Source organism: Haplochromis burtoni, unplaced genomic scaffold, assembly GCF_018398535.1.
Source record: "Haplochromis burtoni strain Fernald_Lab_line unplaced genomic scaffold, NCSU_Asbu1 Contig_155, whole genome shotgun sequence".
Classification (NCBI taxonomy): domain Eukaryota; kingdom Metazoa; phylum Chordata; class Actinopteri; order Cichliformes; family Cichlidae; genus Haplochromis; species Haplochromis burtoni.
This window is the reverse complement of record NW_024582516.1, coordinates 1,312,436-1,324,715: the sequence shown is the minus strand read 5'-3', so window position 1 is coordinate 1,324,715 and position 12,280 is coordinate 1,312,436. Positions and strand designations below refer to the sequence as shown.

At 38.7% G+C, this 12,280-nt stretch overlaps 1 protein-coding gene across 3 annotated transcripts in view; it reads left to right on the top strand.

The window, feature by feature from the left end:
• Nucleotides 1-9,031, top strand: part of LOC102311505 (RALY RNA binding protein like) — a 116,383-nt gene extending 107,352 nt beyond the window's left edge. For all 3 annotated transcript variants that reach the window (XM_005932087.3, XM_042224923.1, XM_005932088.3), the window contains 3 exons: nt 281-450; nt 2,830-2,868; nt 5,053-9,031. In XM_005932087.3, the coding sequence (XP_005932149.1) occupies nt 281-450; nt 2,830-2,862 (203 nt within the window). In that variant the 3' untranslated portion in view covers nt 2,863-2,868; nt 5,053-9,031. The remainder of the gene's footprint in view (nt 1-280; nt 451-2,829; nt 2,869-5,052) is intronic.
• The last annotated feature ends 3,249 nt before the right edge of the window (nt 9,032-12,280 follow it).

Genomic DNA, 12,280 nt, shown 5'->3' with positions numbered 1-12,280 from the left:
ACATGTCACGCTTGTAAAAGAATAAACACAGTAAAATGCTAGAATTTTGATCCTAATTTGATGCTTTGCTACTTCAAATAAAAAAAGTAGTGTTAGTCACCTGGTTGCTTGCTGAGGACAAACTACTTCACTCCAGTTGAGTGTAAGGAGAACCATGGCCTGTTTCTGCACAACTGGGAAAACAGCAAAAAAGCAGCCTACTACTATTATTATCAAAGAAAAATACAGGCCCTGCTTACACTCTCACTTCATTCACTGTGGCCTCCTTTCTCTCTCTCAGAGGCTCAGAGAAAATATGAGGACAACTGTGACTCCCTGCATGAGGAGTCTGTGTCAGAGACGGCAGAAAACTCTGGAGAGGAGGCCGGCGAGGGGGCGCTGGACGTAGAGGCGGGAGAGATGACCGATGGAGGCGAGGATGACTATGACGAGGAGGGTAGCCACCATCTGGTAAGAGAAACGGTTGACAGGCCTGACAGGGGGGAAGAAAGCAAGGCACTTTGGGAGATCTCAAGTGGGCAGACAGTCTTCGCCTTCTGAAAGTTAATTTTCCAGAATTATTCATGGCCACAGATCTAAGAGAGCGGTTGCTTCACATGAGTGAATGGTGAGGGCGTCCGGACTGACAGTTTCTCCCTGTCGACCCTGGCTGAAACAGTGGAAGTAAGCCTCTTCTCAGGCCCACACACAGGCACAGGCTCACACACATACACATGCTTGCAGGCTATAATTAAAGCAGTGGGTTCAATACACATAGGAGAGCTTTTAAGACAGACTTGACATGAAGTGGTGTGGGTCCAACCGTGAAGTGAAGGTTCAGTTCAGAGGTTTTCTTTCACAAGGTCAGTAGAAGCAGCCAACAAAAGATGATCCCTCAAAGAGATTCAATTATTAGGATTATTTCAAAATAATAATAATTTAGTCGAAAATGTCAAATTCTCAGCTGGGTTCATATAAAAACATGAATTTATTTGACTAAAGAGAACTTATTACTTTTATCAGTTTTGTATAATTATATATTACACTATGTGTTATACTATATAGATGTATATAGATTTCTGCTTGTTAACACAGTAAAACAGCCAATAATCAGTGCATTTAGGCATGTAGAAATAGTGAAGACCACCTGCTGAAGTAAAGACCGAAAGTCAAAATTGGGAAAGAAAGGTGATTAGAGGTGGGCAGATCAGTTCAAATACCAATAGTACTGACACCAGCATTGGTATCAGTAATGGATCAATCCTTTGTTTCTATCCTCGTAGTTCAGTATGTAGCCCATTTAAACAACAGAAGCTGTCCCAAAGTCCATTAGAGACATTTTAGGTCTCAAAAAATCATTTCAAAATAGGTGAAAAGCTGAAAAGTGTGTTTTGTTGTCTATATTCTCTAATGTACAGTGTACATTGTTGCATTAATTATTGTAGAAAGCAAAAATCACAGTGATTTGGAGGTCATTCAAATGTGTGATTTTCAGATTGATGACGATTAATCTCAGAAGTCATCGCACGCTGTTCTCCTCTACATAAACTGCCTTTATAAGTTTAAAGTGTCAGTATTGATGTTGGTATCAGCAGTTCACTAAAAGTGATGTTAGTGAGTCTGAATGTGATATGGTTGTTGTTGCCAGACTTTTGAGTATTGTACACTGTTTATCTACTGGGATTTTCCCACACAACCATCACTAGGGTTTACAGAGAATGATCTGAAAAATAGAAAATATCAGCAGTGTCAGTTCTCTTGGTGAAAATAGCAAGACTGCTTCAAGCTGATAGGAAGCCGACAGTAACAGATAACCAAACCAAGGTATGAAGAAGAGCATCTCTGAATGTACAACAAATCGAACCTAGACGTAGACATATGTAGTCTGTTGAGCAAAATTATTTTCACCTTCATTTTAATGCACTGCTTAAATACTTGACATTAGCCAGTGACGGCGTAATTTAGTTATCAGCCTAACAGAAGGATTACTTAATGAAACAATACAGTACATCTTTTGTGTAGTTACAGCAATCTTTTCATTAAAATATCATAAAAACACCATAACTGGTCAAAACCCCTAGAACCAGTGAGGAAGGTGGTGGAAAGTAAGGAAGGCATTTATATGTTTATGTTTCAAACTACCAACAATTCAAAAAGATTACTATTTCCAATCAAGGAAAATCTAAAACTGAAACTAATCAGTCTTTCTGCTGACGCAATAGTTCCCACAATGCTTATATTGATTGTATTCACTCAGCCAGTTGATCTCAGTCAGCTGTGGCTTAGACGCACATTTATTACGCCAGTGATTTCAGCTGAAAAATAGACTGCTGTTAAGTAAAAGAGACTGATGTATGGTGAAGGTCCCGGGGAACAAAACCAAAATGCATGTTGGCTTCACCTATTCAAAACATCCTCAATACTTCAACGTTTTAAATATGTTTTCCATTTCACAATCGTCAAGTTCAAGTAGTGGCATGGAAACAGTTGATACTGATTTTATCTGTATTTCACCGGCCTTGTTTTCTTTATTATGCTTTATTTATTAGCCATTACCCAGCAGGTGAACATGGCCATGCTATCCTAGATGAAAGCCCCGTGTCCTCACTAATGGAAGAGATTATTTTTCAGAGGCATGGTGGAAGAGATTTATTTGTTTCCTGAAGGTCACATTGATCACACTTTGTGATAATGTGCTACAAAGACTGTTCTGCGGGTTGGCATGGCTGCTCTTGTTGAGCGTATATCACCAGTGACCTTTAGAAAAGATTAAATACAACCTCTGTGTTCAGTTAAAAAGGCTGTATCATGTCTGTGATGTTAACCTCCTCTATGTGCTCTCCTTTACAGATAGAAAACCACGTATCGGATATTGACAACTGAGATCAGGTAAGAGCTTTAGATTTGTATTTGATCTAAGCATCCATTATAGCGGCTGTGAAGTCGTAATAAAAGACTGCAAAAGGTTCTGGGGGGGTCTTGCAGCCTGCCCTCATTAAAGACCTTACATCCAGTCCTCATTAGAAACCATAGCTGCTGAACTGTGTCTTGAGCTTCTCTAAACATTCGTTAATCATCTCCTAAGTCATAAGCTCCGTGACATTTGGAAGACCAGCTTCACTGAAGGGCATCTAATACCGAATTCGACAGACGGAGCAATAATGACATTCCAATGGGCCAGAACTGCCCATAAACAACATTCATCTAATTGAATTTTGTGAAAGGGGATATGAATGGTGAGGCCTAAGGTAAAGAGTTCCCTGCTTCTCGCCTCTCAGGGTGTGGGTAACGATGCAGCCACACCATCAGTTGGCTTGGTGCTGGCTAGCTCTTCACAGCATGCGTGCGCGGCAGTGTTTACGAGTAGCTCAGTGTAGACGTAGCACTGAGTTAAACTCTGTTAGTCTTCTGTTGGTGTTGGATGACTTAAGGCAAACTCACTTCATTAGAGGCTGCAGAGCTCTGTTGGTTTTTGTACCCAATTTTGATCTATTCGTTGTAAAATTATATCATTTTGTACGTAGCATAAGCCTACATTTGAATTCCGCTTTTCGATTTAATCTTTAGAGTAATCCCAGCTACCGCTACCAAGGGCTGCAGCTGAAAGAATATAAACTATAACGGTCTTATGAACATTTAAATATTGATTTAGTGGAATAATAGATGGTGTGATTCGTCCATGTCTTAATGACAGAGCACTGATACCCTGTTACTCTAACATAGCTGGGGTTTTTGACAGAGGACCTGTCCATGTTTCTGATGGTCACATGCTGCCAAAGCTTCAGCTTTCATGTAAACTAGCTCATAGCTAGATTGTTAAACCTCTGGTTGAGCTGATAGCCACTTTTGTGTGACCGCATAGCATGATTGCTGATGTTAGGGTAGATGAAACCAGATAACAGAGGGACATGCCGCATAGGCAGGCTGGACTTGCTTTGCAGCACAGTGCTGTTTGTGATTCTGTTGTTATTTTAGTCTCACCGGTGTTTTTCTTCTCGCTTGTTGTCTTCGCCTGCCATTGACTCTTTTTACCTTATTCACTTATATCTGCCATTGTTTAATTAGCTCCCACTGTATTCATAGCCCGCCTCCTCTTTGAGATACCTGTTTATATTCCCTGTTGTTATGCTGCATGTGTTCCTGGTTTTCTGACTTTTTACTAGTGCTGTCAGCGTTAATCTCGTTAAGATGACGTTAACGCCATAACCGCATTAACGCGGCAAATCTCCGTTAGCAAGCTAGTGCGGATCGCCCCGTGCGTGTGGCTGCACGGAGCTAATGCATTAATGAGCTAACCACGCTAACGTGTTGACGGCGTGCAGCGGTTATGGCGTCAACGTCATTTTAACAAGAGTAATGCTGACAGCACTACTTTTTACCTTTCCGGACTTTGTGCTTACATGAGCTTATATCATTTGCCAATAAAGGCCCCTTGATTCCTCTCATTGCCATTTATGACAAGACTAGCTATTTCCCTCTGTTCTCCATCTTTATGCTCAATGAAGCTAATCATTTGTGTGCTTTTGCATTTTTTTTGTTTGATTTCTAGTGGGATTTTGTACAAAATGAGCACATGCTATGTGGTTGCTATGTAGCTACAGTTTCTTAATGTACAGGCAAAAATGTTCAGTTTAGGCAACAGCTTATTCCCCCCTCCACCTCTTATGAAACCACGTTACACTTGAGTTTTCCATTTTCTTTCTGCCTTTTTGAAATTCCATCAGTGGCCAATTCACCGAACCCCCTCACAGCACATACATTTAAAAACCTGAAAATTCCACTCGAGGATCGAGAGAATATATGAATGTGTAGCTTGCAGGCCCACCAAGGATTGAAAATCACAGTGAGAAGAACCTCAATAAGTCATGTCCAGAAGGATTAGCGAGGCAGCTCCAGCTACCAGGAAATATTTCTGCACTTCCCGAGATATTTCTGAGGCCATTCAGAATGGACAAGCCTTAAAATTCAGCTTAATCCTCATCAGATTTACAGCATTATAAGCATTCACCATGTTTGAGGAGGAGACGCAGTTCTGTAATGTATTTTCATAAGTTTTCTCCTTTATCTCTTCAGGGTGAGGAAGCAGACGCTCCTGGTCGGTCGGTGGTATTAGAATTCATCATCACCTTCAAGAGACAGGAAATGATCTGTAAGGGATCAAGACACCCATTCAGGACTGTAAGTTGTGTATGAGAGACCCCGAATCACATTTAGATGCCTGACTGTGCAGCTCAAACAAAATGTGATGTGATGATCTCTAAAGAAAATATATTCAAGACCCATTTTAATTCAGTGGCCCGAGTTTACTTCATGTGCAACTTATATTTCATTCGAAGAACTCGCACTCTTATCCTGAAACTGAAAAAAATCAAACCGAAGTCAAAGGAATAAAAGGATTTATTTGGATTTCTAAATGAAATTATGTTCAAAGATGGAAATGTTTTTGATCTATTGTTACTGCTCTTCTGAAATGTCCTTGTGCTGTAATTTCTGTTTTTCAAAGAATTTTTGTTTATGCTCAAATATCAAATGAATAAATGACAGAACAATCTGTGACCGTGGTAGGAAATTCAGCAAAAGAATGAAACATCGCTGCCGTCTGCTTCGGATTTGACTCATACATAAGCCAATAGCTGTGAGCATAACTTTATCCAGCTTTATCCATTTATCACACAAATGCCCTGTGGGGCTGTTCCATCATATATTCCAACTCCTGCCAAGTTTCAGAAGCAGAAAGGGCTTCCTGTGGTAGAGAGCCAACACTGGCACAGGCCTCCTGCCAGGGAGCAGTGCCCTAACGTCTCAGTGCACTCCTCCCCGCTCAGCTTGTGCATCCCAACATGGACTGCTGCTGTTCAGGAGCCAGCGCCTTTCTCCTTCACCCTCTCCTTCTGCATCCTGCATTGATTCCATTTTATCTAGTTGAGCCAGCAAAGTAAGGTTTTTTGAAATGGTGGAACTTGTTATGATTTTAAATTAAACATTGGCAGGCTTTGATACTATCTCAGGATGAGATCTTTGATTCAGAACCCCGAAATTTCTGGAATAATCGAACTTGAAATAAAGCGTAGTGCTTTATTAAAGCAACTTCACTAGGCACTGAGATCAATTGACCGTTCACTCGGTGCAGCTTACGAACAGTAAAAAAGAAAACATTGGAATTTCTTCAACTGTTTATGTGCATTGCATAACAATCTACATGTAGTTTCAGCTTTAGCTGAGCAATTATAATTTACCTGATTATACATAAACTGTTGCAAATTGAATTACGTCGCAAGTGAATGGATGTCAGCGCGTTCAACGTGTTCGTTATTCAAATCAAATTTACTCTGGTATTTTTCCACCACTCAAATTTAACCACCGCAGTGTTAATTCAAACAATAAGAAGCTGATGCTGTTCCAAGCCTGCTGAGAGGAGGTTGTTGTTGGGACCCAGGTGTCTCGGCTCATCGCTGTGTAGCATTGATGAAGATGCATATCGGCTAAAATTCTGTTCACGCCTTCATTACAGTAAAAATTGTCAGTGTTTTAGTGTTTGACTGAAAAGTTTCACCATTTGTGTTCTTGCATTTGAGTCGATTACCTGTGTCTGAAGGGGAAATCACGAGACAGAGAATATTACACATATTAATTTTACCATTAATATTCTCGTAAATGTCGTGTTTTAAATGGATGATTGTCGTTATTCTATGAACATTACATTACAGCAGTACTAAATATTCTAACTGGCCTCAGAGTATATAGGACCACTGTGATACATTCATTATTTTCATGGGGAAAGAAAACAACTCCCACACCTCTGTTTGGTTTCATAAATCACACCCTGACTCCAGGTTTCAAAATACTGTAGTTTAAATTATAAAAATATAAAAGCCTCAAACTGGAATTTGGATACCGACAAGTTCTTACTACGCATCGCAACACAAACAACAGAATGATGGGATAACACAATCTTTCCATTCTTCTTCCTCATGTTGTATTGTTGGCATCCCTATTTTTTTTTCTCATTAAGGTTTAGTTTTCATCTTATAAAAACTTTGTGGGACCTTTTGCATGCTGGGAGGATATCCGACCCACAGGAGCTTTTATTTTGCAGGGGTTTTTTGCTAGCAGACACAATTAACAGTCCTTGGTGAGTCCACTGAATTAAAAGTACATTTTTTTGTGAGTTCATGAAAACTTTGTTTTTTTTAGAATTACAGGACAGCATGGGCAGTGAACTGCCAGAACCTCTTCTGTAATTTTATACATTTATAATGTAGTTTCACTGGTCCAGCCCAATTCAGGTGTATGTGGCCCGCAATGTAAAATACGTTTAAAAACCCAGAATTAAACCGTCTGATTGGTGCTGAACCTCTGAATTATCAAAGATATTAATAAGAACTTCCCTATTCTTAGATATGTTTATGATATAGTTAATGTTAGTAAGAAGGAAACAGGCCAGTTTCAGCCCCCTGTATTTATATTAAATGGTATGTTATATACATATTTGAGATTGTTGAAGTTCTTATTAGTAGTTGAACTATAATAACTAACAATGCCATGTAGCTAGTTAGCACCATCTTGCTCCATCAGCTGATTGATGCAACAAAATAATCAGCTGGTATGTATTCTTTTAAAGCTATTAGCATAGTTTAAAGGTTCCCTAATGAAGAAGGATTATTGTTTGGAGTAACGCTACTAAAAAGGTGCATCCTGGATACATAAGAAGGCTATATAAGACATGTTTAATTATGTGATTCAGTCTCGATGAAAGTTTCACAGGTTGTTTCACTCAAAATACCAAATTAGAAACTGGTTATAAATAATTCATATTGTTAATAATACAAAAGACTTTCTCAATAATTTCCTGATAAAGCTGAGACCCTGTTTTTAAGTTGTTGTTCCTTGAATTGCTAAAGGTTTGATCCACCCTGGTGTAACCAAGATAAAATATAAATTCATCACTCGGCATTCTTTTGAAAAACAGTGTCGTAATTGATCTAAAAAGTACACTCATCTGTGGTGTTTTTTAAATTGTTTTTTGACTGTGGAGAAAATAATTGTTCTCAAAAACTATGAATACCAGTTAATGTGTTGGTTGTATTCGAATCGATCCTAATTGTTCAGTGATTTGAAAAGCATAAACAAAAATTATTGTAGCTTGAAAGTACCAAACCAAGGCTGTCAAAATTCCATGCCACCAAGAGTAGGTAAGCAAATATTTCTTTGTGATTTGGTTGAATAAACTCCCTTCAGCAGAAGACTTCGAAAATGGAAAGTCACTTTGCACAATATTATAAATACACTACTCAGTCCTGGCAGGGCTACTTGGGGAAAAACATGCATAAAATCAAAAAACGATTATCCTGAAGCTCATTCAAAATAAGCATCTGGTGAATGATGATAATGTGTAATATTTAGCACTATTTTTGTATCCCGAACATGTTTAAAGGAAATGGCTTTGCAACATGTTTATCTTTTTTGGTTTGTTTGTTTTGGGGGAGGGGTTTTTGTCTGGGTTCTTTTTTTGCTGGTGGCCTGTTTTTTGATGGACAGTATGGTGACGTGTCAAATATTCTGCAAAAACACAGAAAAAAACCCTCATTGCTTTTAACTGTCGTAATTTATCTGGGTCACTTTAGAACACTTTTGGCTCAACTCGATTTTCTTTCCGCTGTAAATAGCCCTTACCATGTTTATTTCAAAAAGGCTAGATGAATTTTAAAAGTTAAAAATAATAAAAAATAATACACTGACAGTTTATTGGAGTACTTGCAGGTTTAAACCAGAATCGTGGGACTTGTAGAGATGTGTAACTGATAACTGTTGTATAGAAATGTACATTTTTTTGTAAAAATATTTTTATCAAAAGGCATGTTTACTGTAACTTTGTATTTTCAGTTCATGTATAAAACGTTATAACTGTTGTATGAATAGAAACTTCATTGTCATTGTAGATAAAAATTTGTGTTATCAAACAATAAAAAAAACTGTTTGTGTCATTTAACTAGTCAAATGTTTCAATGAGCACCTGTTTCCTTTTACAAATAAATATGAACTTAAGGACAAAGAAAGCTTTTGCATTTATTGTAAACAGATGTGATAACTACTTGCAGATGGTTTACAGATGTCTGTAAATATTTGGTGCATCATTAAGATGTGTCTCTTTCATATTCCTTCTCTGCGTTCATTACTGTGTCCTTCTCCATTTCAGACTTCTCATTTAATCGTGATTTGTGGTTGATTATGCAGCGTATGTGCCGCACTTGTCACCACAATGACATTTTAACAAGTCATACAGCACACTGTTTGAATGCATGGCAAATTAATGTCAGTCAACAGAAAACTGGACACTAATATGGCAGTTTGTCATCTTGTATTTCACTAATGGCACCGGTCTTGCTGGCTGCCAGTTCAAATTACTTTGTGCCTTCAACTGGGAGCTTTTTACAAATACAATTTAACTGTGGCTCCATGTTCCTCGCTGGCAGGTCATTTGAATTCTGGCACAGAGGGTTTAAAAACAGGTGACGATAAGGGTGTAAGACCCGTGTCAAATTAATTTCCGATCTAAAATTTTAGATCAGAATTAAATATTTAAATATAAATAAACTTGATTCACATTTAAACTGAACTATGTTTTGGATTCCCTAACTCTAGAGATGTCTCACAGGCAGGTTTCCAAAATGCCAAATGCATTTGCATTAGTATAGAACTGGTAAAAATGAATGGTGATGAAGCATGTACTACAGGCATGTGAACGTAAATGTTTTTTTTATAGGACTCTTTGCAGGAAGACTGTGGCCCTACTGACGCAGTCTTCCTGAGCCTGCATAGACTGGCATTCAAGCAAATTCACCCCAAAGTCAGGACATGCAATACACAGAGAAAATGCAAAAAATCCATGAACTGCATCTTCTACTCAACAAGCCTCAGTTAGCACGTTAAATGGCACAATCAGAAAAAGACTGAACAAGTATGGCTTGTTTGGAAGGGTTGCAAGGAGAGAACATCTTTTCTCTACAAAGAACGGCACAGCTTACATTAAGTTTGCAAAGCTGCATCTGAACAAACCACAAGACTTATGGAACAAGGCAGATGAGACCAAAGTTTAGATGTTTTGACACAATGTGGAAGAAAATATCAGGTAAAAACGAAATCAGATATATCAGCACAATTGCCAACTCTGAAGCACGATAGTGGAGTAGTGATGGTTTTGGCTTGTTTTGCAGCCACAGGACTAGAGCATCAAGACAACCATCAACTCCTCCATATACTAAAAATATTCTAGTGTCAAATCTGAGGCTCTCTGTCTGGCAGAAAACAGGTCAATGATCCTGAGCACAGAAGCAAATCTGCAACAGAATGACTAAACATGAAAAGAATTACAAGATGTTGTAATGGCCAAACTTGGCCGAGCTCAGTGAACTGAAACAATGTTATAAGTGGGGGAGAGTGGGGCAAAATTCTTTCAGTGACTAAAACAGAAAATGATTACTTCACGTTATTGCTGCTAAATGTGGTTCAGCGAGCTACCAAAGGGTCCTGAGGAAATTCTTTTTATTCCACATAACTGTATATGGGTGTGAAAAAAAACACCTACTCATAGCTGAATAAAAACCAAACATATGTTACATATTGATGCTTGCTGATTTTGATACTTGGACATGGATGGGTAACTAAAATGGGGAGTTTTTTTTTTTTTTTTTTAAAGAACTAAAAAGTTATCTGACATTTGGGAAATGATGGAGATGTATTCAGGATCTGTAAAGTAAAGGGTGAATTTATGAGATCGGGAATATATGTCTTTGTTTAGGAAAATGTTTTTAGCTCAGAGTTCAGGGAAACAGAAAAAAGGGTTTCTAGAGGTGCTGAAAAATCCCATCCAATCTCAAGGACACTTCAGCTGGGCATACGAGACTTAAACTTGTGTCCTGCGGTCGAGCAGCAGTCTCCAAACTCATTACACTTGCCCTCACTCAGATTAATAAACAGTCCAGTTCTTGGGGTTCACTTGGGAACATACAACGTGATTCCAAGGCTGATTATGACCCTGATTTGGCCTTGTTTTTAACAAGAGTCAACACTGTGTGACTGCAGAACTCAGCAGGGCAAAACAGAAAACTGGCTGACATTATCACATTGCTCATCCTCCAACTGTGAAAAGTCATAGCCGGAATACACTTTCTTATTTTTTCTTATTTTTCTTTGGAGGAAACAGCAGCGTCTACTAAAATCTATAGGTTCCGCAAGACAACCTTTTCACAGTTGAATAAGGTTTTTAGTCCATATGGAGTTTCTTCTTTGATTGTGCCTACTCCCCCAAATCATTTTTCCCATCCCTTGTGTTGCTCAAATCAAACCAGCAACAGTCATGCTGCATTCATCACCTCACAAGGGGCGTCTCTCTAAAAATAAGCCTTACAATTAGTAAAAAATCAACATCTGCTGCAATAAAAGCAAATTCTTCCATAAGGGAGCAATGTGAGATAAAAGATGTTAAGAATCAACCAGCTTGAGCTCTGCAGGGTTGTTGTGTCTGATTAAAGCTCCCTTCCTTGTTAGTCTACAACACTAATGTCCTTGAAAGGTTTGGGTATGTCACTTCCACTCTGGCGAGGTAGCTGGGCAGCAACAGATGGCTGATTTAAAGCCCTCCATTTATCCACAGTAAAAGGTAATGCAGTAAGGTTAATGAGGGCCAGCTTCAATGCCACACACAATTACCCCGCTGTACCAAGTCTACAGCACCAGTGGTTGGCATGAATACACACAGCTGTTTCTGTTTAACCTAAATATGAGAAAACTTTTCACCCCAGCTTAATGCACTAGAGTTTATTCATTTATACACAAACGACAGCAGTGTCTGCCGTGGAGAGAAAGGCGATACTCAGCTATGATAGTGAGCCTTGGGATAAAACTGACTACACAGTTTTAATTCCAGTGGAGCTGTTAAGCTTCTGCAATATTGAATTTTTTATTTTCACAGCTGGGGAAATAAAAAATAGATTAAAATTAATGGTGGTGGTGTTGCTGCTGCTGGAGAGTTGCCTGTTAGGCATCTCTGGAAATGTGTGTGTGTGTGTGTGTGTGTGCGTTGGTAAACATGTATTAGCTGGACATTTCGTCTGAATACACACCACACTGGAAGGACATTTTGAATTAACAGGACAGAGGCGGTGTCCTGCTAATTTTGACTGAAATCTAACAACGTAGAGTGGTTTCTATTGGTCCACTAACCCTAAAAAAACAAAAAAATCAAGATGTCGGTTTAATACATATAAACTTGATTTTGTGTTAAATCTGTGTATCACCAAGA